The following is a 25,601-nucleotide window of genomic DNA, read 5'->3' on the forward strand; positions in this document are numbered from 1 at the left end:
CGCACAGCCTGAGGAGTAATAATAATAATAATAATAATAATAAGGCTACATGCAGCCCATGGCCGCGAATCGCCTGAGGGATCTAATAATAATGAAAGAATTGGAAGGTGATAAATGACGTGAAGGGGCATCAATACCAAGTTTATCCATCGAAATTGAACTCTATTACCTTTTACAAGCAAGTTATCAGTAGGAGTGATTGCGATTGCTCACTGCCAAGAAAATCCGGCATGTCATCTCAATTACTGTAAGCTCTATTGCTCTGACATAGTCTTCCGTCATGGTCCGATGGACCGTTGAATTGGCTAAACACCTTGGCCTATAAGGCTGCCTAAGTTGAAAGAATGTGGCAAAATACTCTGCGTCTCTTGGTAGATGACACGCCCATTACTCATTTATGGTCCTTGATTGGCCGGTAGCTTCTTCCGCCACTGTTGCTCTCATACATACTCACTAGCCAGTGTGCGCAACAGCCCATCCCGTTCGGCGTCCTGAGCAATTAAAAGGCCCCGGAAACGTCTTCCTAAATTTCGCTTATTAGCTTCTATGTATCCTCCGAAGGATTACATTATCTAGCATTTGTTATTAAAATGGATATTTACTTTACAAACAGCGATTTCCCTTCGGATCAGAACGATCAATGGTTGATCAAGCACCCACTGCTTCCAGTTGGGAGCTGGTTGATACCTTGTGACTGCAGCATGTCACCATCCCACGCTCGGCTGCAGTCTACGGGCAGTTCGCTTGGCGAGACCTGCAGCCTTGATACGACAGAGGGGTTCCTGTGTGATACGCCCACCTGTCCCAAAGTGAGGATAGAGTCAATACCCATTGAATGCCTACGACGTACGGTGCTAACGTAGTCGCCAGGACCTCGGTGTGGCTTGCTATGAGGCACCGGCATCATTGAGAAGCAGCCATGAGACCATGAACCTAACGCACAAGCAGCTGCAATTGGATAAGCCAGCGAAGCCTCCTATTGACAGGAGCGTGATTATGGACGCTTCGCAGCAGCCAAAACCAGAGCCAATACCTACGTCGGTTACTCCTATTTCTGATTCAGATCCCTCACCAGCGAATAATGGTAGACTGAAGCCAATACGGAAACGGCTAGTACCGCAAGACAGCGCTGGGCAGCATAACTGCTCATTTACATCCTCGGACAAAGTTGATTCGGACCTTCGTAACCTGCGGAAGAAGGCACACAACGAGGTGGAGAGGCGTTACAGAGCGGATCTGAATGCTAGATTCAAGCAACTTGAAGATGCCACTAAACAAGAGACAGCGACCGCCGGACCTGATGTCAAGTCGACGAGGGGGTTGAGACAGGGTAGAAAAGCATTGATTCTGCAGAATGCCTATGATCGCATTATTAGCCTTCAGACTGAGCTCCAAACACTGCACCAGATGATCTCAACTTTGTGAAGTTGTACTGATGTGACCCCCTCCATTATACCCTGATAAGTGAATCATTTTCCCTAGTAAGCTGGCAGTTTGCTGTTACATTCACTTTTTAGTACATCTCTGAGCTACATATTAATGTATAATGTACATTATGTGTTGTGTTTGTGCAGATTGTCGCTGTCTGAAGGTAGAAGCCTCAGGTAAAACATGACATTTCATTTAGTGTCAAAGTTGTCTAGCACCGACAACTTGGCTGTTCTATAGTAAAACTACAGCTGTTCATATGCAGCAAAAAGGTGGGGCAGTGTCTCCATTCAGTGCTCAACTCAACGTGTTTTGATGCAACAACGGTTCATATGCAGATTCGCCCTCCAGCCACTGTAGCCTAGTTCATAGCCCCAAGTTTTTCTCACCGTGAAGAATAGGGGAACGATGACTTCCCCGGCGCTCCAGATGTAGGGTAACGCGAATTATGTAAAAGAGATCAGATCAATATCATGGGTCTAATTCATATTTTGTGTTCATCACTGCATATGTATCTTTTCCTGCGAACAGCGTATCCTTGTTGGTCTTACCCTACCCTGCCATCGACAGCTCCTAGAAGAGACCATGGACTACTTGCGATGCCCCTAACTTCAGTACTGTTAATATGTCAGCGTACAAATAATGATCACCCCTACCTTAGGATCCAGACAGAGAAAGATATAGTTAATATAACCAGCTCGACCTTCACCCACGACTATAGAAAATAGAGTATCCCTGTATAGCGGCTAGAAGGACATTCCCACCGCCTGTCAAATGAACCAGCTTCGTTACTGAATGAAGTTCATGGATTGCTCTAGTAGTGGGCCCCAAGCATGAAAAAATGTTCAAGCAGTTTCTATCCGTCCAAGGCCTAAGTTGTCTTTCGGCTGCGATAAATACAGCCTCATCGCTCAAGAGAGAAGTGGTGACGTTTATAACCACTGGGCTGTCACCATGTTCTACGAAGGCAAGCGAAAGCAGCGTCTATATTTTTAATGTTATAATTAGACAGAAGGCGTATAAAAAGACGGGAGTCAGGCAGTTACTTTAGGATAGGGATAAAGGTCCTTACCTTATTACTATTTCTTGGAATAGCTGCAGCAATGGCGGCAGCTCTAGCAGAATTTATCTGAGTAACTGTTATATATATTGACTGAGCAAGACCGGAGGAGGGGCGAGAGGGAGAGGATATGGGAGGGAGGGAAGCAGAGACAGGGACAGGGGCAGGGAATGAGATAGGTGAGGTCGCGGGTATGCCACTAATATAGGCGTTGAAGTAGCGCTGGGCTATATTAGCTAGATTATTGCTGAGAGCTTTAGCGCGTTCTGCTGGTGGGAGGCAAGGCCCGTGTTTTGGCGTCGGTATTTGTCTAGAAAAGCTGCAACAGGGCTGAATATCTTTTGACCTTCAGCAGCTCTAGTAGCAGCCGCGGCAGTTAACTCCAGCAAGGCAGCCTGTAGAGGACTATCTGGTGGAGGATTGGGTCTTGCCATTGCAATGTCACCGCAACGCGTCGTGACGCGTGTCGGATACTGCCCGAGCAGCGTCGACGGGGGTTGATAGATGTCCAATAAACAGTAGATGTAGCAATACACTTAGATCTGATCGAAGCACCGTGCTTAGAATGAAAAAGACCTAGCAAAAAAAAAAAAATGTCTCCGTCACATGAGAGGGTAGGTACTGCGGTCTATAATGTATACGGTATACTACGTCTTGGCTCGTATACCATGATACCTCGTGGCTCCTTCAGGGAGTTTGCTAGTGCCTAGAAAATCCGGTACGTATAGGTACATATATAGGGAGAGGTTATGAATTGTACTGTATACGAATCGGGCATTATTGCTCGCCCTTGCTGAGTTAATATAGATATAATTATGAGAAACCTATCAATGATGGCGTTGGGGTTCGGGATTTGATGTGGAGAGTTATGCCTTGCAAGAGGGCTTCCACTTCCCCTGGGATGAAGTCTGTGGGGCATGCAATTCCTGTATATCTTGAGGGGCTTCTCGGCGGCGTCTTCGCTCTGCAAAAGAAGGTCAAAGGCCAGGTCCTTGATGTTGGTCGCTTCATTCTTGATTAGGTGGTTGAGCACGGTTCCACGAATGTAGGCGGTGGCTTCAGTGAGGAGGACTTGATTGTGGGCATTTTCCATAGCCCTAGTGCGGTATGATAGCTCGTGGAATTGTGTCACGACGTTCTTCAGCTTAAGAGCATCCTCGCAGCTTTTAACAAGAGGTCAGCGCTTTAGGAGGACTCTTCATTGCGAACCGGGATTGATTTTCCTTCCCCTGAGGCAATCCCGGCTGCATAGTGCATATGGTGCTCGCAGTGTCGTACCTCTACCAAGGGATAGATTTGGGTCACGTATGCGCGCTAGGGCAAGGAAGATCACAGCGAAAGAGAACAAACAGCCTTGTAACTACATCCTTCAATGGTATTAATTAACTATTTCAGCCTTACATCTATCAATCAATCGATGTTTGGAAAAACCCTAGTGACCGATATCTCAATTCCTGCGCTCAGCTTCTTCGGTCCTCAATATCGCCTTGCATCTGCGATAGAGACAGACAATCCCAGTCCTAATCACGCATCCCTACCATAACAATAAACAACAACATTAAAGAAATCTCCAGGTACAAAACGCAAATCAATACGCAATCTATCTAGTCAATCAATTGATAACCTTATCGTACCCCCCAAACCCAGCGATTATTGATATCAAGGATCCGAACAGCAACCAAAGATAACGGACAACCTCCGAGCTCCCCGCAGGGATAATAGATCCAACTCCAAATCCATCTCCACACCAAACACAACCGGGACACAATTACCGCAAAAGACCAAACCTACATATTCTCTACCCTCAAGGCTAGTCCTTTGCCCAGAAATACCCCAAATTGGAGAACGCCGAGAAGGGGGGGAAGGAAACATACTATACAAACGTCTGATATAACCACCAAACAGCAAATATAAATACATCAGTACCTCACATATCTATCTACAATCATCGCCAACCATAGCATACTCAACTACCGCAAATCAGCAATCCCAACAAGAAAGAACCAGCTACCCCAGAAATGCCAACAGAAATCCCCCTCCCACCCCCCTTCTCCACCATCCCGAGGACAACCCTCACCCTAGGCCCCTCCCCCATCCACCCCCTCCCCCGCATAACAGCAGACCTTAACAAACCCGCAACCATCTACGCCAAACGCGACGACCTAAACTCCGCCCTCGCGTACGGCGGCAACAAAACCCGCAAACTCGAGTACTTAGCCGCCGACGCCCTAGCCCAGAAGGCCACGGCGCTGATCTCCATCGGCGGCGTGCAGAGCAACCACACGCGGCAGGTTGCGGCCGTGGCAGCGAGGCTGGGTCTCAAGGCGCGGCTGGTGCAGGAACATTGGGTGGAGTGGGAGGATCCCGGCTATGAGGTGGTCGGGAATATCCAGCTGAGTCGGATTATGGGGGCGGATGTGAGGATGGAGAAGGATGGGTTTGGGATTGGGCATAAGGAGACGCTTGCGGGTTTGAGGGAGGAGTGTGAGCGGAATGGGGAGAGGCCGTATTATATTCCGGCGGGGGCGTCAGATCATCCGCTGGGTGGGTTGGGGTTTGCAAGGTGGGCGTTTGAGGTGAGGGAGCAGGAGAGGGAGATGGGCGTTGTCTTTGAGAGTGTGGTTGTTTGTGCGGTGACGGGGTCGACGATGGCGGGGATGGTGGCGGGATTTAAGTTGATTGAAAGGTTATATCCTGAGGAGCCGGTGAAGAGGATTATTGGGATTGATGGGTCGGCGAAGCCGGCGGAGACGAGGGCGCAGGTGTTGCGGATTGCGAGAAATACGGCGGTGAAGATTGGGTTGAAGGAGGAGGATATTACGGAGGAGGATGTGGTTCTTAATGAGGATTATCATGCGGGGACCTATGGGATTCCGGATCGGGGGACATGGGAGGCGATTGAATATGCGGCGCGGATGGAGGCGTTTATTACAGACCCAGTTTATGAGGGGAAGAGCTTTGCGGGCATGATTGATTTGATTAAGAAGGGGGTTCTTACGGGGAATGTGCTTTATGCGCATTTGGGCGGGCAGTTGGCGCTTAATGCTTATTCCCGCATTGGGGAGACTAAGTAGGTGCTCGGCACCCTGTGAAGGAAGTGAATGAAATACGTGCAGCTACACGGTTGGCTACTGCAAAAAAAAAAAGAAAAAAAAAGTGTACGGTAGATGTAATCAGTATGCATTTCTAAGGAGTGACTATAGTTGGAGAATAGTTCGTCGTTATGAGTAGTAAAGCGATCCACAGACGCCTAGAACAGCTTGTGCTCCAAGGTCATATCCGATTCTGGCTGGAGGCCAACGCAGGCACGGAAGATGTTGGTGAGGGCATTGCGCTGCTTGTTCAGCGAGTTGACAACAGGAGTGCCGGGGGGAGTCAGGGGAGCCTACGTCCGTTGTTAGCTGAGGTCTGTCGACAGACAGTTTGACTGGGGAAAAATTACCTTAAGCATGTAGCTGAGAACGCTGAGCACGCTGTGGAAGCCCTTGTACTCGGCAGCTTCATCCTCTTTCCAGCTGACGCGGGTCATCACCTCGGCGAGCACGACCAAGTCGATGATCAGCGGGGAAGCCAGCAAGGAATCCTCACAGATGTTGAACAAGCTGATCGTCTGGTGGCCCCCCATAAAGATCTCAGCGTAGTACTCATCCAGAGCACGCTTGTTATCACCAACGGCCGGCATGTACTTGATCACGACAGTATGGTCCGGGTGCTCATCCTTCTCGTAGAGGATGTGATTGGCGGCAACCATGTCGTCCACGACGTTGGACTTGGAGATCTCCTTGGAGCGGAACTGCTTCTGGGAGCTCAGGTTCTTGCCATCGTTGTTACCCAGGTGGTTGTAGCTGGCAATGGAGGTAAGCTTGATACCGGCGTTGATCAGGAAGTCCACGAGAGCAGACTTCATCTTGGTCTGGCCCGACTTGAAGTCATCGCCGCCGATGAAGGCCTTGTGCTTCTGGGCCAGGTCAATGGCACCGGGAACGAAGGTGTTCTGGGGAGATCCGTTGATGAAAGGAGTGTTCTCCAGGATACAAGCAACCGCAAAGACGGTGGATGGGGCAACTTCCTCATGGCCGGTCTTGATGGAGTTGAGGAGGTTGTCGGCTGTGTCATTGACACCAGGCACGATGTCGGCATACCGCTCGGTGTTTGCAGTCCACATGACGATCACCTTGTCCAGGCCATGCTGCGCCTTGAATTCCCTGTTGCTATTAGTGATGTGCAGGGGGTGAATACTGGCTCCCAGAACTCACCGAATGTCCTGTTGAATCTTCTCAACGTGAGCCCAGGAAGCCTTGGATCCCTCGAGGACGTTGTCCGCGCGGTCCTCCTGGTTAGCAGCAATGAAGTCCGGGTAGTAGATGCTGGGCAGTGGCTTCAACTCGGCCATTTCCTTGCGGACCAACTGCTTGAGGGAGGGCTCGAGAACCTGGGCCCGGTCCATGGCGTCGGCGATGTTCATGCTGCTGATGTCCCATCCGCCAATGGCAAGATCATTGGGGTGGACCATGGGCACCATGTCATGGAAGGGGATGTTGATTTCCTCGCCGGTCTTGGGATTGGTTCCTAGCTTGACTGTCGAGCCCATGACAACGGAGCCGTAGTAGTTGGCAGCACGCATGCCCTCGCGGGTCTCCCACTGCAGGCCGCGGCGATTGGCAATGATACCAGCGGTAACAGTGGAACCGTTGTTTCCACCCCAACCGACCATCATCATACCCACCTTGCCTACCTTGCGGTCGACCTTGAAGTGGTAGTTGGTTGCCTTGGGCGTGGCAACCAGTTTGTTGTCGGCAGTACGGGTGATGTCGGTGGTGTGATAAGCATACTTGCTCTTGATCTCGGTGTCCGTGTACTCAACGTTGGGCGAATTGACGGTAAACAGAGGGGAGGGGGAAGCCGACCCGTTCACGGCGCCATTGGTAGCAACATCCGAATTTGCGTGGGGAGCCATTGCGTTCACAGAGCAGAACAATTGACTAGTATGGCGGGAGTGGGATGTTTGGTGATGAATTATTTACAAGGTATATAATTCGTAGTCCGATGCCCCTCCACGAGAGGATGAGCGCCGGCCGTTGAACGGGTGGTGACGCCTGTGATCTCAGTTAGCTCCTGCACGCATTGATTTGGAGGCCGATCGCCAATTGCCTGCCATTCTCCACGGCGAACGGCCACTCAGGGGGTAATGACAGGCACGCATATGCCGGGGGGGGGGGGGGGGGATACTTACGAGTTAAGAAGTGTGCCGAAAATTTTGGCGGTTATTGGCGATCACGCCTCGACGAGAGTGATCCGAAAGAGGTTGAGAAAGCGAGATTGAAGCGTAAGATAGATACGAAGTCAATGGGGTAGAGGAAGAAAGGGAATGGAAGCGAACGGCAGAGTATTTAAGGGTTGAGGGGAGAGAAAGTCCGGAGGCACGGGAATTCCCTCCGCACCCGGCATTTTCCCCCAACATGCTGTTAATGGTCTAGTCCACTACGTCTTGCCGAGCTACCTTTCTAGGCGGCCGAAAAGGAACAAGCGGTCAAGAAGTTGAAATGAATGAATTGTCCTCCCTCCATCCTACTACCTAACTAACGAAACCCTTCCATGTCCATTGATTCGTCTCTACACTCTGTACGGACACCAAAACAAGTACTCATCCATGTTGTTGGGAAGTGTTAGTACTCTGGAGGGGGATTGGACTGTTATGCACAACATTTTGATGTTGCAATGAAAGGCTCACCCGTTCATAATTCGCTGCCCACCACTTCATTTTATGTCCACATTTCATGATGTCCACCCACTCAGAACGGTTGCGTAATGTTCTCTGGTTCAAGTTTTCTCGGTTAATCGCTTGTTCATGCAGGTCCATCGTGTTTGCTCCACGATTACTTGTCAACGTGCACGCTAAATTGTTGCCAACACACCCGGTCGAAAAAACGAAAAGACAGGATCAATGATTCGATTTATAGGGCACCGGTGAAGGGGAGATCTTTTTCTTTGACGTCCCTGCCGCATAATGACATGTGATGTTCCTTCGGCGGAGAGTCTCAGGGCACTGGATGGTCTGCGCTTTCATTGTGGGTCGGGCATTCCGCAGGGACCGCTAAGGGCGGCCCTGTTAAAAAAAAAAAAAAAAGACACTGGAAAAGTCGTTCCTTTGACGCTACAATTCATCATCATAAAGGCGGATATTCGCGAGTTGCCCGGAATCAACTTGGGCAGCGAGAACTGGACGCCCCAGCCCCATGGAGGGTGTCGCTGCATTTTAGGGACAACTCCTGGCCCCTGACGTTGCGGTGAGTGGCGGAAAGCTCGGCACGTCGTCCCATGGTTGCGATATTACCCCTGATTCACTGGCTTGATTGCTTCTTGCGGAGCGGTCTTCTTGAGTGGGTAAAGGTATAACCTGATCCTTTCCCCGTGAGATAGAAGTCTGGATGTATTGATTGCTCGATATTCAGCACTTCTGCTTTTCGGGCAAACGTTTCACCTGTTACCAGTTTTGCTTGATGAACGATGCTTTGTTCCAATAATTTAGAAAACACAAATAACGCAAGGGACCAGTCAAAGACTTTGAAGGCATTGCTTAGTCAAAGATTCCCAAACTTTGTTCGCCAAGTTGATCTATTTCGGATGACATGTCCCAAGTTTGTTTTTGTTTGCTCGACTCCCTGGGCGTTCCTACTAGTCTTGCGACTATTATTCGAATACTAATTCTAGAAAAAGCCCATGCTATTTCGGGCTTGATCCCCGTTTCAAGCCAACGTTCCACACCATCGCCTGGAACGAAGACTAGTGATTGTGGGCAATCATTGAAGTTTGAGAGTGAGACCAGCGGGTTCGAACCATTAGATAACAGCTTTTCGCTGCTGGGGCCCCATTCCGCATCCATGGTACTCTCGCCCAGCCTGTGTCGCAAGATGATGGAGATCTCGATGAACCAAAGAATGGGCAACGACGAGGTTTCACGGTTTGTCATCCCGGGGAGCGAGTTAAGCCATGTCGCAGGGATCATGGATCTACACGGACGAGGGTTAGCAGAACCGTCTCGCCCAAGATAGCAACCACCATTCTACTAGAGGAAGCGGGCTCGAGGTCTCCAGTGACACGCTCATAGTCTGTGGATCGGGAGAATTTCTGTCAACTCAGAAGAGCCATTGCATCTTCTGACAGGTCCGGATGGACAGGCACAGCCCGAGCGACGGGGGTGCCAAACTCTGGCCCCTTACTTGAGAACAGACGGACTTTTCCAAGCCCAATGGCCGACCCGGTAAGCTTATCTACTACGTTGGTGGGATCTGGATGATTCCAATTCATGCGAGTAAGAAAAAAGCATAATCGACGAGCAAGGGGTCGGGGGAACACATGATGATGACAAAACTAAAAGGTTGTACGGAGTAAAGAAAAAAACTAAAAGACCGAAAAAGATACTAATTATAATTAGAATTGTAAGAACAATCGGTCGGGCGGGATCGTGCACCATGGATAGCCAAGATCAGGAAGAAAACAGGCGATCGAATGTCAGAGACATGGGGGAGAAATATGGGTCACGGTACCCCTGAGGAAGATCTGCGTTGGCTCAGGGGGTTCTTCAAAGTATATTGTTGGACCCGAGTTCTCTTGATATGCATCATGTTAGACAAGAAACCAGTCAAAACTCCGGGCTGGGAGAGAAAGGGGGAAAGTAAGAAAGTAACGTGAATGGAAAGGATGTAACGCTACGAAAGGGTTTTCATTTTAGTGTGAGTTGGCCGTCTGCGACAGATGGAAGTGATAGCACACAAAGAACGCGTGTTGTCCTGGGCTTCTTGTTAGTGCGGGTTTAGTGTCGACGCTAAATCACGCCTCCCCCCCTAATGCGGAACTGCCAAACCCAGATGCACACGAGGAGTTTCTGCCGCCGAAAAACATAGTGTCTCCACTTCCCACGCTACTATTCTTGTGTTCCTCTGGTCCCCGTCTCATTCTTATTTCATAAAACCGCCCTCCTCCTACACTAACTATTAATCTGGATGATTTTCCAACGGAGTTTAGCCTTGCTGGAGTGTCGTGTGTGGTGTTGATACTGGGGTTCGCCTATCGTCTAGTGATGAAACGAATACGATCTCTTTCTTCTTTTCTATGATTACTTCTCGTGCGATCGACTGCGATAGTCGGATATGACAACAACGATGGACACGGGCTTATTGCCCACGATCAAATGCTCCAATTGTGGCATGAGTGTCGAGATTTCTGTCATGGGAGACCATATCTGCGGACCTGTGTCAGGTATGATAGCTCTTACTTTGCCTATACCCATACGTATAACTCCGTGACGCTAACGAGGTTGCTAGTATCTCCAACGCCTCCTCCACCACCCCCCAAATCACACAGGCCGTCAAAAAGTATGGGGAGATCAGGAATCCCCCCGCCGATTGACCCGTCCAAAGCCAGTACGTTCTCCAGCAGAAAACACCGTCCTTCAGGAATGGTCAGTAACAGCCTTTGCAGATCGACCATTTATGCGCCTAGAAGCGGTGATGAGCAGCAAGGGGAGTGTCACACCATTCCCAGGCGGCCAGCAATCCCCGCCTCCTCCGCTGCTACGCAGCCAGACATCTCCCCTCCCCGCAGAGCTGCGATTCTCAGATCAAGATGATATTCCGAAATTCCCCCTCCCCCGGTCCATGTCGCAGAAACAATCGTACAACATGGTACCACTAGAGACCCCGTACAAGGCGCTACCAGTTCCAACCGGTCAAAAGGCTGACCGACCGCTGGGGAGCATACGGTTACCTTTAGGCGAGGAAGCGGTGGCCCCGCCACCGTTGCCCAAGGATGATGTGCCTGGGCCCTTGCCCACCTTTTCCCACAAATATAGCTACTCCACTGAAAGTAGAAGCAGTTACCGAACTTCTGTCGCAAGCTCTCGGTATGATTCTAGACGGTCAACATCGGTATCTATGGGACGGCCATCCTTCGGTAGCATGGCTCAGTATAAATTCATGGACGCTGCTCCCCCGGTGCCGTCTACTATACCTAGCAGTCTGCTTCGTGACTCGACTACATCCACCTTTTCTGAATCGGACACGGCGCGCAGTGACAGCAAACAAGACGAGGACAAGAACCGCTTTGCCCCTAATCTCGGTACGTTGACGGAGCGGGCGAGCGACAAGGCAGATGACAAGGAGGCCAAGCAAAATGGTCTCCGGGCCTCGTCTCATACCAACTCAGACCGTTTGAGCAGCAACCGTGGGTCCGCTGAATTGTTCTTTCGAAGCCCTACGCCAAGTTCTGCCGGTACGCCGTCCGATTTACCAGATCTCTCCCAGGATCGGCCCACTTCCCCTGCCGAGTTACAGAGTATTGAATACAAAGCCTACAGGAGCCCGGGTCTCCCACACCTGCAACCCCCGGGCCGGGAGTTTGGCAGCCATTATGGGCCTACTGAAGCGCATCGGAAAAATTCAGATGCTATTAGTGAAGCCGGTCTTTCCATAACCAATTTTGCCCGTGAGCTAGGATTAGACCACGTGGACAGTGCAGTGGATGAGAGCTCGGCCTCTTCAGATTCATCACCAAGTGACACACGGAGCGGCACCTCCTTATCCAGCATCGGGTCGGATTCAAGTATCTTACGGCGAAACCCGTCCGATCAGGATCAACTAGCCACGTTAGTGGAGGGTCTAAGCAAGGGCGATGACAACGATAAAACCTTCCTACTTGGAAGCGCCGACACTCTCGAGCCTCCTCGGATACCTGAGCATTTCTTCAGTCCTGACTCTCCGACCGACCCGGCCATTACCACGGGAAGCGTGTCTCTTATTCGCGATAAGCCCACGCAGGACGTAGCGAAGAAAGACCTACCAGAGCCTCCCGCAACAAGCCCCACAAATGAACGCTCTGCTCGTCCAGCACCTCGTCCAAAGGGCCCTTGCCGTGGGTGTGGTGAGATGATTATCGGAAAATCTGTTTCATCCGCCGATGGTCGCCTTACAGGTCGGTATCACCGAGCCTGCTTTGTCTGCTATGACTGCAAGACCCCTTTCCAGACCGCCGACTTCTATGTCATGGACGATCTTCCATATTGTGCTCAGCATTATCACCAGCGCAACGGCTCTCTCTGCCATGCGTGCTGCACTGGCATTGAGGGACAGTATCTGGAGACAGTTGAACGACGCGGTCGTGGCCCCGCCGATCGCCACAAGTTCCATCCTGAGTGTCTCACATGTCGTACCTGCCAAGTTGTCCTGAAAGGGGAATATTTCGAATGGAACGGCCAAGTGTACTGTGAGCGTGATGCCCGCCGAGTTGCAGCTTCCACACCTCCGCCCCCTCGCTTCCAGCGTCCAGGCCCCAGTCCAGGGTTGATGCCGCCTTCACCGCTGTCCCATTCTCGCCAACCTTCGCGCGGTTATCCCCGCCCTCCTCCAGGATACCCAGGACGCCCTGGTCCACGCCCTGGCCCCCCTGGTTCCCTTGCTCCTCCTGGCCCTACAGGACAGCCAACGACCCGTCTTCCGCCACCGAGTGCTTTCGACGGGCCGTACGGGATGGTCCCCGGCGGTGGTGGGCGATTCCCAGAGCGAAGAACCACCAAATTAATGATGATATGATGTTAGAACCCTACCCGTATGTGCAGTGCCACATATTTATTCCATTCCTATTTGGCTCCCTAGGTGGCAGTATTATATTTTCCCCTCTTCGTCTATTCACGGGTCGGAGTATTGTGTCTTTTTGTTTTTATGCATATTCCGGCTGCCTTATACCCTTCGTTTACTGTTTATATTGTATCTTACGGTGCTTCTTTTCCCCTTGGTACCGTCCTGGGCTGGATATTGAACACTTGGAACATTTTGATATGCTTTGATGTCTCCTTACATAATGTTTGATATAATGTTGATCATATAGAAGACACCGGCTGGCACGTGATGTGACTAGACCGTTGATGATATCAATAATTTGGCTCTAGCTTAACTTATAATATCGATCCAGACATATCCAGAGTATACCAAAGTACATTGAATACTTCTCCAGAGCGCGCCCAACCCGTTATGGTCCAAGCAATAGCACTGGTACTTTCTAAATTCTAGGCAGCGTTACTCACCGTCCTCGCCTTTTGCGAATTGACAAGCTTTTTAAGATTAGAGAGTCCAAACTATTTATACTACTAGCTAGAGAAACCTTATAAAACAGGTTCAGAAAATGTATCTCTTTTAATCTTGATACCCTTGACACGCAGGTCGAGAATACAGTTCCGCTAGCACCCTGCATTTTATCTAGTCCCGTCTTAAGGCTACCTCAAGACTGTGGATATACGTAACCTAAGCGACGACGAGCAGCTAACGTTGCTTAGCCTTGTATTGGTTGATACATGGAACTGACAGAGGAGCCGCGTACTTCCCTAAAAAGCAAAACAGGTAAGATCGGTTAGGATAATGCCAACATCCTGATGGTCTTAGGCTCCCACAACGCGTTGGCGAAAGCCTCCCGAATAGCTACAATATTGTTGTATACCACCTATCTAGCCTAGGCTGTTGTCCTGGGCTTGCCAGTTACGCGTGTTGTTATAGTACTATCTAATAATGCTATGCCCAGAACTATCAAATATTCTTTCAGATACAATATCCAGAGTAGGTGATTGGTTCGTCTTGCAGGGAGATGTGGCAGACCTTGACCTGGGTTTTGCGATTAATGTATGGGAGCACTGGAGCTTCCATACAAGGTACGCTACTACCCCTTGTGATACCTGTAACAGCGGATAAACATATTACAGAAAGCGACAATGGAGATGTAGAACTGATAGCGCATCCCAAACTGAAAATAAAACATCGGGCTAACCGCTGGCACCAAAAGGGGTTGTTTGCTGCTCGGCCTTCGTCAGATTGCGTAAGACATGCCTGCTAAGAGGCCGGATTTTTAGATCTCCAGTTACTGTCTCTATCGCTATGACAGGGTGCCATTGCTCTAGGGTGTGTATCACTCCATAGTTGGCTAAATACATTGCGGCGTCAGAATATCCTAGCCGCCTCTGCAGCGCCTGTGTCCAATGGGATTATACTACAGCTTCAGGTAGGTTTGTATGCTGTGAGTAACATACTTAGTATAAAAGCATAGTTCTCGTCCCTAGGCACCAGGCTCTGGGAAACCAGATAGCCATTACTGGGCGCTTGCAGAACGAAGGACACCCGCTGCCAGAACGGATAGCATGTTGGCTGCAAAATAGGTACAGTCCTCATAGAGAATAACGATGTTAACATTGCCCTCGCTGCTACTAAGCTAAAAGCCTTTATCTCGTATCAAGCCCGGATAACATTCTGTCCAACCACACTCGAGGATAATTGTCGGCATATCGAGCCTAACTTGCCTTAGAAACTAACCAGGCTCTTTGTAGCCGTTATTATATAGGGCAGGGAAGTTGTCACATCCTGTAAGCTTTGAGGAGAGCATAGATAATGAAAGATAAAATCCTGAATCAAAATAGGGACCTACCGGGGCTCGCAATAACCAAAAGCTGCTTGCGCTCCAGCAACGTGAGGAAGTCCGTCAGGGAAGCTCTTCCAGACCGACAACTGATCCCGGGTGACTCTGATAACCTGCCTTTGGCTATTTGCGGGCCTTGGAAAGTATCCTATACCATATCGAATTCGCCCTGAAGCCATAAATATCGATACTAGTGCTTGAATAGAACTCACGTGAGCTGGTCCATGTCGAATTTTGGTATACCATTGAAATCGCCGGTATAAACTTTGACAAATCCGCTAGCATGCCCATTGTGAAGGGCTTGTCGGCAGAAATCACTCATAATTCATATAAGAAATAAGCCGGATATTATAATCGCGCCAACAGTCATACTCGCTGCCGGGAGATGACCCGAGTTACGCGTTGTTGTAGCTAGGCACTCAGACCCCGTTGGGCTGGGTAATGTGCTTACAACAACAAACCGAGCAGTCCACAGAACGGGCAGTTGGCGAAGGGCATCTGTTACCAAGTGGTTGTTATAGCTCTTTATCTTCTGCATTGTGTTGGCTGGAACTCTATTTTGTCTTCAAGAGCCTGTTTGATCGCTGCACAGCTATGAGTGCCTTTTAGCGCTGCCTGCCGGTAAATCAAGCCTTGAGGTATTATATGGAGCACATTCTTATGATAATGATTATTCTTGATCCTATCTAGAGTTAGCTTTATCTCTAACACATAAACGCTCTGCCGGCCGGCTCATCCTACAGGCCGGGTCCAATCAGGACCGCCAGCCGGGATCCCCAGCCAACATCAAATAGCTCTCAATGTTCGTGTAGGGAGTGATTCGGGAACGATAAGGACTGATCAGCTGTGCGAGGATCACCATCCTTCCATTGCTTGTGGCAAGCTCGCGGTGGCACTAGTAGGGCTCTATATAGTCTTGCTTTCAGGTTTCCAACGCATAGACTGGTAGCCACAAAGCACGGGTTGCAAGATAAGATCTTCGTTGGATGAAACACATGTCGGCTGGAACCCCATTCAACTAGTATGCGACAGGGTTGTTAATCATATAGGCTGTTCCTCAACCACAGATAATAGGATTGTAGCTCGAGATTGGTTCATCCGTTCAGCACCAACAAGCCCTGGCATCTGGTTTCTTTGCAGTGGCCGAGAAACCCCGTTGCCGTGTTTTTGAATCAACTTTGCCATACATATCCCGGCGGAACCTTCGCGTTAATCCACAGCTGTCGTCAAGTGTGATAAATGTTAGAAGGGGTATGTCTTTCGAAAGGAGGGCATAAGTCTCCGCGTGCTTGGTACGGATGTCTTTAGGTATAACCCCGTACTCTCCTAACGGCTATTGCGTTGCGCAATGGATGGGGGCCCCGTTTTGATTATGAACTGAAATACTTCGCTAAGGACGAAGCAAGGTCTAGTTAACAGAGCCCCTAAAGGTTGGGAGTGCTTTCAAGCTAGATCACTTTAAACGACGTTGCTGTGAATCAACGGCCGACCGATAGATGGTGCCTCAGTAATGGCACTAAAGAGGTCATTTTATGATCAGCAAGTCAACGGCTAGCCGGTCGGCCCTGCAGTGCGTGGCTTTCGCCTGGTTCTAGGAGCTGAATTTGTGATAGATAATGTAGGCTCGAACTCTAGACACGAGGTGCCTTTCCACTTTCCAATGGAAAGCGGTTTAAATTGCTATTGGACAGAAGCGTTGACGGAACAGTCATAAACAAGACGCGAAATATTTTCTGTCCTTGTTTGCAGTATATGTGTTGCTATCCATGATAACGGGACGTAGGATCGGTGTGATTGAATCGGCAAACAAGTCACGAAATGAGGCTTGGCTGCGGCGATGGACACTGTTTACCTGGAGTCAACATTTCCCAGGACACGTAGATACCGCCGTGACCTACAATATGGGCTTACTGCCACATCAAAAGAAGGTAAACGTTGGGCCAGTTCCAGAAACGAGTGTTAATTCAGGGTGTTCCAGGAGCGTGAGATTGCCTTTCACGGTGCCCTGTAAGAGCTTATCGTGCATCTAGGCCGAGATACCTTTGTGGAGCTCAGTTTATGGAACTTCCGCGGTGACAGTCTGCACAGGCCGGTCCCGGTTAGCCCTTAGAGTGCCCAGTGGAGCCAGGGGACCGAGGACGGCGGGCCCATATCGAATGGGTACCGCCAAATGTTGCTCGCGGTAACAAGAGTATCTTGAACCTGCATATTGCGGAGGAGAGAAGGAACCAAGGGGGGCCACACAGCACCTAGGGCACCAGCAGGGAAGAAGGGGGCGCAGAAGGGGTGCCGCCAAAGGACGAGAGGAACGAGTCTGAGAAAAATAGAGGACATCTGTAAAACCCAGGAAGAGCAGCACCCTGAGAAGGTCGATCGCCGCACGCACACCCATCAAGGGGAGCTAATCGAAGTCAGGGGCAAACAGACCCGGTAATGAAAGGACCAAGCTTGTGGGAATACTCACGGGAAGGCACGCGTGGTGACTGATCTGGCATCGCATACAGGCCAACCGGCCAGGGCGTAGACAACGCAAACACAAAGAACCCGCACAGCGGGGGACCTCTTCCTCTTTCTCTTCTTCTTCCAGAGAGCTTGCGGTAAGCTCCTCCTCTTCCTGGCCTAGAGGAGAGACCGCGGAGGAGGCAGGAGGGGGGAACGGGGGAGTGGGCAGCAGAGCGGCGGGGAGAACATGACGACGAAGTGGCCCACAAGGGGACGGGGGAACGCAGGGCCACAGAGGGGACCTTTATTCCTCGAGTCCATCTCTGAAGAGGGTGGGCCGCAGGGCGGAGATGCGCAACGAGCCCGCCCTGACGCAGGTAAAAGGGGTCAGATTCAGCCATCTACCGAAAATTAGCCTACAATTACGAAAGGATTGATACCATCCTAAAAGAAAGCCCAAAGTACAGGGGATAACCTTTTGTCGCGGGAGTCAGATTAACCAACAAGACGAAGTAGGCATCTTGACCTTAAGTGTACAGCGTAGACAGAGAGAAGATGGGTTGACTTCCATGCCTTGCTAGGCTGTGTCATATCGATTGAATATTAGTAAGTAGCCATGTCGCCCATCTGGGTAGTGCTAGGCATCAGATATCTTTTGTTTGCTCTTTGAACCAATGGCGACTATGCCGTGAAAGATATAAGACACGCGATGGGTGGGATTCGGCCATGTAGTACTCTAGTCAAATACGACGGTTTCCGGGGTTGTGCCGAACGTTGAGTGTGTCTCCGCATATTTATGATCGAGAAGCCCGGTCTAGAAGGCCTTCTGCGTAAGATGTTCGAAGATATTAAGGAGCTTATCTCGGGGCTTTTGTTCACTTCCCAAATCACTTAAACTAGTAGGGGGCCTACATTCAAGCGTGAAGCTCAAAGGGTTAGTTAATTGGTTATATTCCCACGTATGTCGGAAAGAAAAGGTGAACCGGAGAACTATACATTCATTAACGTTATTGACAGAGCTGTCAAGGGATGAGTATACTACGTTCTATCGTGACAGACAGATACCCTATGGCCCATGGCCATCAAGATCCCCGATATACTCTACTCATAGCCATCCATCAAAGAATCCCCATCTCCTTCCTAACGTCAACCCCTCGTCGCTCCGCTTCGCATTGGGCCCACTCCCATAAATATTGAATTCTTGTGGACCCTCTGCATAAATATGATAACCAAGGCTACACTCAGAGAATTTCACCTTGGGCTGATTAGAGTAGAATTCATCAAAACCTTCATCTAGTGCATCAGCCAGATTATTCACGGAGCCTTTCGGGTGCAGCTGACGCCATGGTTCACGGCAGGAGTCCCCATTGCAAGATTTTAGGACCATCATTAGCGCGTCGAGACGAGGAATGATCTGGCCAAGGTGACGGTTGGCAATCGTGTACGACTGGTGCGCGTTGATCTTGGAAGCTAGATTAGTTGTTTGTAAGGGGTCGTCCTGTTTCAAATTAGTATTCTAGGTTTGAGGTTAATCCCGAGGGTATATATACCTTGAGGTTGTAAAACTCCTTGTCATTGGTGCACCACACAGAGTAGTAGAGACTATAGTCGTCTGAGACAAGGCGTAATCCCTTATAAGTATTGTTTCTGTAGCTGTTCCTTGGCTGGCTGTCGTTGTCGCTTCTGTAGCCGTAGATACCCTCCGGAACAGCCTGATTTAGTTCGTTAGCTGCATCCGTATTGATGGAATGCCTGTCGTGTCTTAGGAAGAGCTCACAATTCCCCAGTACTCAATTGCCACGTGCTCGGACTTGTTGGCGTTGCCGGTGTCAACGGTAGTTGGGATCTTCCTGCCGTCTAGACCATCTCTCATCGCACCAGCAATAGAGAGGAAAGTAGGTGCGAGGTCAGTATGGCTGGTTATAACCTCAATAGTCTGATTCTGAGGGACACCAGGGCCGCGAATGAATAGTGGAATGTTGATATCGGTTTCTTTGACTTGTTAGCAGCTTCAGCATCTCATAATTGGAGTATATACTCACCATATCCACAATTCTTTCCTGGTTGCATAGCATGTTGGCCGATGTGGTACCCATTATCCGTAGAAAAGAAGATATACGTATTACCAAGCACCCCAGCCTTATCAAGTTTCTCAACAAGCTCACCAATCATCTCATCCACAGCCTGAAGCGCACGCAGCCGACACCGTTGAAACTCGTCGATATAATCAATCTCCTCCTGAGTGAGAGCCGGCAAATCGGCAACCCACCCCACAGCTCCATCAATGACCTTGTTGAAGCTTTCATCGCGAGGGATCTTGTAATCTTTGAAGAGCTGCGCGTGTCGCGGCGCATACTCCGGCTCACCGAACCATGTTGCTCCCGTCACTGCATCCTGAGATCCATTGGAATGCGGCGCGTTCGGCGCAATGGTAAGCATCCAGGGTCGACCCGGGTTTGCTATTGCTTCATCTAGGAATCCCAATGACTTGTTCTTGATTACATCGGTGGAGTATTGGCCCGCGTAGCTGACGGGCTTTCCGCCGTTGCGGGTCATCTTGGCGTTGTAGTAGCGGTAGGTCCACGGGTCGAGGAGGAAGTCGGAACCGTTGAATCCTTTCGCATAAGGCTTGTTGTAATTATCTTCGGTATGAGAGTTCCAGAGTTTGCCGACGTAGTATGTGTCGTAGCCGGCTTCTTGCATCCAGATGGGTAGGTAGTTGTCGTTCCAACCCGCGCTGACGACCTTGGGATATCCGCCGTACGGTAGACCCACGTCGGTAATGTTAGTGTTGTGTGGCATGCGACCGGTCCAAAGGTTGGCTCGGGATGGGCAGCATAGAGCGACGGAGCAGTAATGTTTGGGGTAGGTTGCTCCTTTTTGGATGAGGGTTTCCTGGCGTTTTGAATGAGTCCTACTTGCTATCCAGCAAGGCATTGGGCTTCAAGCAAACCTGCAGCTTAGGCATATGGTCTATCCCTCCAATGAGTTTGCCTTGGTCGTCAGTGAGAATGAATAAGATATTGGGCTGTTTGGCGGCCGTCGCAAGGCCCCAAAGCAGCCATGTTCCCAGCATGAGCTTCATCCCGGCTCAGATTCACGCTTAGATAAAATAACCGCCGTTCATAGAATTGAGGAGTCAGCCTGTCAGGTACCGGAGGCTTCGAGCAATTATGAATATTTATGTCTCTTAGGGCCTGCCCATCGTGCAACCAGTCGCATATAGCGACCTCCCATTCGTGTTCAGCAAAACCTGCTCCGTGGAGAAGTTCTTTCGCGATCACTCCACAGGATTGCATCGTAAAACTTGGGACTTTTCAACTGTCAAATCATCCAGCAGGATATTGCATAGAGGGGGATCGCCTCGCAGCACAAATCTAAAGACGGAAAAAAGCATCATTTCATGGAGAAGGGTGGATTCATACGTGACGATCAACGCGGGAGGATAAAAGTGATCTACATGTTGCCGAGAAAATATCGGGGTGTAGTTGATAGTTACGGAGGGAGTGATGGATGGCGAAATTTTGAGGCCGATGATGCTAGAGGACAAGCAATGGTATAATGGTGGGTCTGCATCACGCCTTCGATAAATGGGGCATTTGGCCTTTTTTTGGGAAGATGGAAAGCCGCATCGCACGTATGCTAAGGACTATTAGGGCTATTCGGCTTTCTAGATGTAGTAGGAGGGAAGTCGATCTCGGTCACTCCAAGAGGATGGCCGTTTGTATTCTACTATCTTCTTTTCACTTACCACAAACACGACTATGGGTGTTATTATACGTGTGTGTCTTTCCATGGAACAGGTATGTGGTGGTCTTAGCCAACATATTATGTGGATTATTGTGGTCAAGGGACAGAAGACGGAGCATTAATATAGTCGGTGCGGGGCTCCACCACTGGATCTAATGTGATAAGTATGTTTATGGGATTAGCAAGATCCACTACAGTCTTTACTTTACACCAGGCGGAAATATAGACTTGGAACGATCCACATGATGGATTTCTGCCGAGGCGCCAATATGAAGTGGCACGATGAACGTTCAGTCAGCGTACAATCTCACTACTACAAACACAATAGGAGGATGTACACAAGGAGATCGAGCTTAGGCATAGCAACGGAACACATACTATATAACCATATTAGGGTTCCTAATGTAACCCTAATGCTCTGTAGGAAACATCTACACTAGTCAGAAAGGCTAACCTGAGAATCTCGCAAAACCAGAAAATCAGTTGTCATCTGAGCAATCATTTCTCAAGACTAATCTGGATATACTATGAAAATAGATTAGACAGTTCAAATAGGTTCTGAACCTAGCTCGTAAATTGTAAAATACCTTTCGGTGACAGATACCGTAGTTCATCAACTTCGTGATGATCAGGATAAAGAAGTCTGAACCGTTGAAAATGATCTGAAATTCTGAGACTTCGTCTATGGCAACATCAATATTGTGCAATCTATTTATGCATTATCAGAGAATCCTGTAACAACCCGATTGTGATGCAACCTCTGAGGCCTGCTGTGGGTATTCGCGATTCGAAAGTCCGCTGCGGAATCTCGAACGTCGCCTTTTGGGTAATGTACCCTTGACTTCAAGGATCCTATGCATCCACACCACTTAACGCTTGGACTTGTTCCATTGCCTCACCACCACTCCCCACTGTATCTGAGAGTAGTATTCTGCCAAGATCTGTTTTACACCCCTCCTCCTTCAAGCCTGGAGAGCTCGCCCCTAGTCTCTCATCAGCTACCTTCAGGGCTCTTACTCAGTAGCTTTCATGCGGTGGTTACACACATATAAACAAAACAATCCCCAGTCCAGACTCTGAGTTTCTCTAATTCTATGCAAAGCTCAACATATAGAGAGACATCATCTAGAATCATTCGCTCTATTCTGTCCACCTTTATTACAAAGCCCATTACAATTTCCAGTGAGGGCATTAGAATCGCACCTGTTAAACCTAATCCAACGGCGAGCTCAAGGAGTTCGATGGTTAATCAGACTTCCATTGCGATAAACAGTGGAGCAGCAAAGTATTCCATAAGCCCCGAGCCAGGCTTGACATTCACCTCAATGTCGACTTCAATGTCCAACTCCAGCTCAGCACCAAGAGAGATGGCTACCTTGGGAAACATCTCGATATCTAGTATGACCGCTGATATAAACATGGAATGGACAACCATAATAATTAAAACCAAATTGTCTCTTACGTCCGTCCCAATTTTTGTTCTGGATGAAGAGAATCTTCCAACGACGTTGGATCTCCTCATTCCCCCATAGAATATTTCCTTACTACTGCAAACATGTTAATAAAGTCTCAAAGATGGGTATCGGATCAGATAGAGACTACAGTAATTGACTATAATGAGCATGGAAATTTGAAATAAATGCAGAAGCCGGTGGCACGATTACTTGTACGTATCAGTGAACCTCGGGTTCCTAGACAGCGCGCTGGCATGTCCAAATCCAAATAGGGTTCTGCGCATTAATGAATCCTCTACGGCTGGTGAGCGTGTTACATGTCGTTGGGGTACAATTGCAAAATCTTGCTAAATCAGTACCAAGCGTAGTCTGACTCATATAATGGGTTGATAGATATAGTAAAGGCCTGGATCTTTACCATCCGATGCCCTGTCCGTTATTTGACAGACTAACGTTTGGTATGATCGAATAGCCTCACTCGAAAAATATTATACCTTCAAGAGTATATTCCATAGTGTCCTAATCCCGCGTGTCTCACACAGTCAAATTCTCACACACAAGCCCAATTAAAGATTAATCTCCAGCCAAACCAAGTTACCCGGTCAGATTCTCACCCCTCAAAGAACACTCGCACTAGGCTTAATCTCCGTCTGAACCCCTAAATCCTCCCCCAACACACTCCCCCCAACATTCAAAGGCTTCGTCGCCTGCAACACAAACATCATTCTCGTCCACTCCGTCTCACTCGGGTTCCTCCACTCATGCATCGTCCCCCTCTGCACCGCAATATCCCCCCTCTTCATCACCTTCATCTCCCCAGAGTCTAACCACATCTCAATTGTCCCTTCCAACACAATCCCATAATCCAGGCTCTGCGTCCGATGCATCAAGCCATGTGTTCCCGGCTTCACGGGCGCAAAGTCCACAACCCGACAGACCGTCCCACTCGGACTGACAAGTCCCATGGAACCAGTTGCCATCAGGGACTCGTGGGCCGCGATGTCGGCGTCGGCGTTCAGGTCCGCGGGGAATTGGGAGGTGGTGTAGGCGACGCTGAAGCGGAGGCTGTCGTTATCGTAGTTTTGCCAGGTGCTTTCGGTTGAGCTGTGGACTATGGCCTTGCCGTTGGGGTTGTGGGATGTTATGTGGCGGGTGAAGTTTGGGAGGGGAGGGATGTCGTGTGGGTTGTGGGTTCGGGGTTGGAGCTTGGTCATTTTGGTAATTCCTTTGATTGACTTAGGCTTTTTTGAGGGTTTTTGCGTAGATGAGGATTGTTTGGGTGGTTGTTGTAGGTTATCAAGTTGGGATTGGAATAGTTAATAGCCGTAGTTTTGGGGTCAACAAGGGTTATCATAAACGGCGGGTGTATCTCATGTACTACTGTTCTATGTAGCATTCATTATGCTTTCTGGCCAATCAATGTGGTTGAGATGCATGGTGAAGTGGCTTGCATGATGTGACGTGGTGAGGGGTCATGATCTTGTAGAACTTCGGGTGGAGCGTTTCGAACCATCTATTGGTCGCACTTTATGACTAAGATCGGTTCTTTTTCATAGGCATGTGAAGTATGGGACGTTTTCTAGTCTGGATTACTTGAGGGGTGTGCTGAGCTATATGCTAGCTGCTTACTAGGAGGGTGGCGATGTATCCCTTTTAGGGATGTACGAACCAGCCGCTCCGATGAATAGAAGTCAGTTTAAGTGAAAGAACGTCTTCACATACAAGGGTATTACTGAATAAATTGATCCGATCGTAAGGGACTCGGAGACATCAGTGCGAAACACAGTTTGAAATATTTGTTTGATATCTACGATTTCGAGACGTAGCAAACATGTGGGGTAAATATAAAGTTGGGATAAAATTAGATAAACTTTTGTACTTGTAACAACAATGTTTCGTAATGTACATACAGTCACATGACAAAAGTCTACGTAATTCCGCATCACGCGACGCGCTACCCAATATTATGCTTCATCTTTGCAACCACCTGGATCATGCCTCGCACTCCTTTACGGTCTACTAGTTCTAATAGGACTAGTAGACATGAATTGGAACCATTTCAACGTGGGATTATAGTTGGTCGATTTCTTGCAGGCCAGAAAAAAGCCGATATTCAACGCGCAATGAATTTGCCATATACAACAATTCAAACCACTATTGAAACATATCAGACCTCTACTACTGGGACTAGCTCCCCTCGCTCCGGACGGCCAGAGATCCTTTCTGATACTGATAAGCGATATATTCTTTTACAAATTAAGCGGGATCCCTTTATAAAAACAGAAGATATCTACAAATTACTTGACAAGCCTATTTCTGCACGCACTGTTGCGCGTATATTAAAAGAATCTGGGTATGGTCACTGGAGAGCGCAAAAAAGACCTCAATTAACTGAGGAAATAGCTAAACTACGCTATCAATGGGCATATACACGCAAGGACTGGACGTACGAGCAGTGGAGCAAGATTATTTAGAGTGATGAATATTCTGTTAAGCTTGGCAAAAAAAAGAAAAATCAATAGGTATAGCAGCTCAACTACCTTAATAAAAAATGGAAAAAAAAGTATATTATTCCATATATGAAAGGTAGAGGAATCTCTATTATGATTTGGGCAGCAATCTGGGATGGTAGTCGTACAGAAATTTACCGAATAAGTAGAGATAAGGAATCTGCTCAAGAGAGATATTCTTCACGCTCCTATTTAGAAATTATTGAAGATTATCTACCTGCTATATGGGAACCTGGTATGGAATTTATGCAAGATAATGCTCCTATTCATACAGCCAATATTATTAAGAATTGGTTTAATAAGAATAGTATTTCTCTTGTTGACTGGCCTCCATACTCACCCGATCTGAACCCTATTGAGCATGGCTGGGCTAAGCTAAAAGAGCGTATCTATATGCTTTATCCAGACCTTGAATTATTTGATGGAACCAAAAGCCAATTGAAAGAGCAATTTTATAAGGCTATTAAGGATGCATGGAAGAGCTTAGGAGAGGATTATTTTGAT

General features: G+C 48.8%; 8 protein-coding genes across 8 annotated transcripts; 5 read left to right on the plus strand and 3 right to left on the minus strand.

The window, feature by feature from the left end:
- Nucleotides 1-373: 373 nt before the first annotated feature.
- On the plus strand, nucleotides 374-1,507 carry BDW43DRAFT_178981 (uncharacterized protein). The gene is made up of 2 exons (XM_032038841.1): nucleotides 374-809; nucleotides 871-1,507. Exons 1-2 carry the CDS (start codon nucleotides 591-593, stop codon nucleotides 1,423-1,425), a joined length of 774 nt encoding a protein of 257 aa, XP_031904323.1. The 5' UTR covers nucleotides 374-590; the 3' UTR covers nucleotides 1,426-1,507.
- Nucleotides 1,222-2,644, plus strand: BDW43DRAFT_263497 (uncharacterized protein). The gene is made up of 2 exons (XM_032040558.1): nucleotides 1,222-2,412; nucleotides 2,501-2,644. The coding sequence occupies exon 1, from the start codon at nucleotides 1,902-1,904 to the stop codon at nucleotides 2,154-2,156; it is 255 nt and encodes an 84-aa protein (XP_031904324.1). The 5' UTR covers nucleotides 1,222-1,901; the 3' UTR covers nucleotides 2,157-2,412; nucleotides 2,501-2,644.
- A 2,128-nt stretch (nucleotides 2,645-4,772) lies between these two features.
- Nucleotides 4,773-5,620, plus strand: BDW43DRAFT_263499 (putative 1-aminocyclopropane-1-carboxylate deaminase). Its single transcript, XM_032040559.1, has one exon. It carries the CDS (start codon nucleotides 4,894-4,896, stop codon nucleotides 5,560-5,562), a length of 669 nt encoding a protein of 222 aa, XP_031904325.1. The 5' UTR covers nucleotides 4,773-4,893; the 3' UTR covers nucleotides 5,563-5,620.
- Nucleotides 5,621-5,647: 27 nt separating this feature from the next.
- On the minus strand, nucleotides 5,648-7,915 carry BDW43DRAFT_263502 (inositol-3-phosphate synthase INO1). Its single transcript, XM_032040560.1, has 4 exons — nucleotides 7,722-7,915; nucleotides 6,745-7,584; nucleotides 5,931-6,693; nucleotides 5,648-5,873 (listed from the first exon to the last, which is right to left on the minus strand). Exons 2-4 carry the CDS (start codon nucleotides 7,443-7,445, stop codon nucleotides 5,739-5,741), a joined length of 1,599 nt encoding a protein of 532 aa, XP_031904326.1. The 5' UTR covers nucleotides 7,446-7,584; nucleotides 7,722-7,915; the 3' UTR covers nucleotides 5,648-5,738.
- A 2,358-nt stretch (nucleotides 7,916-10,273) lies between these two features.
- BDW43DRAFT_263508 (LIM domain-containing protein) lies at nucleotides 10,274-13,729 on the plus strand. The gene has a single exon (XM_032040561.1). It carries the CDS (start codon nucleotides 10,981-10,983, stop codon nucleotides 13,072-13,074), a length of 2,094 nt encoding a protein of 697 aa, XP_031904327.1. The 5' UTR covers nucleotides 10,274-10,980; the 3' UTR covers nucleotides 13,075-13,729.
- A 297-nt stretch (nucleotides 13,730-14,026) lies between these two features.
- On the plus strand, nucleotides 14,027-14,411 carry BDW43DRAFT_179055 (uncharacterized protein). The gene has a single exon (XM_032038842.1). The coding sequence runs from the start codon at nucleotides 14,120-14,122 to the stop codon at nucleotides 14,363-14,365; it is 246 nt and encodes an 81-aa protein (XP_031904328.1). The 5' UTR covers nucleotides 14,027-14,119; the 3' UTR covers nucleotides 14,366-14,411.
- Nucleotides 14,412-18,488: 4,077 nt separating this feature from the next.
- On the minus strand, nucleotides 18,489-20,682 carry BDW43DRAFT_297220 (sulfatase family protein; the record flags this gene model as incomplete). Its single annotated transcript, XM_032044343.1, has 6 exons — nucleotides 18,489-18,881; nucleotides 18,934-19,095; nucleotides 19,161-19,375; nucleotides 19,426-20,278; nucleotides 20,337-20,411; nucleotides 20,539-20,682. The coding sequence occupies 6 exons, from the start codon at nucleotides 20,680-20,682 to the stop codon at nucleotides 18,489-18,491; spliced, it is 1,842 nt and encodes a 613-aa protein (XP_031904329.1).
- Nucleotides 20,683-23,204: 2,522 nt separating this feature from the next.
- Nucleotides 23,205-23,801, minus strand: BDW43DRAFT_307014 (cupin domain-containing protein; the record flags this gene model as incomplete). Its single annotated transcript, XM_032046160.1, has 1 exon — nucleotides 23,205-23,801. One exon carries the CDS (start codon nucleotides 23,799-23,801, stop codon nucleotides 23,205-23,207), a length of 597 nt encoding a protein of 198 aa, XP_031904330.1.
- Between the last annotated feature and the right edge of the window lie 1,800 nt (nucleotides 23,802-25,601).

Source organism: Aspergillus alliaceus (genome assembly GCF_009176365.1).
Source record: "Aspergillus alliaceus strain CBS 536.65 unplaced genomic scaffold BDW43scaffold_5, whole genome shotgun sequence".
Lineage (NCBI taxonomy): Eukaryota > Fungi > Ascomycota > Eurotiomycetes > Eurotiales > Aspergillaceae > Aspergillus > Aspergillus alliaceus.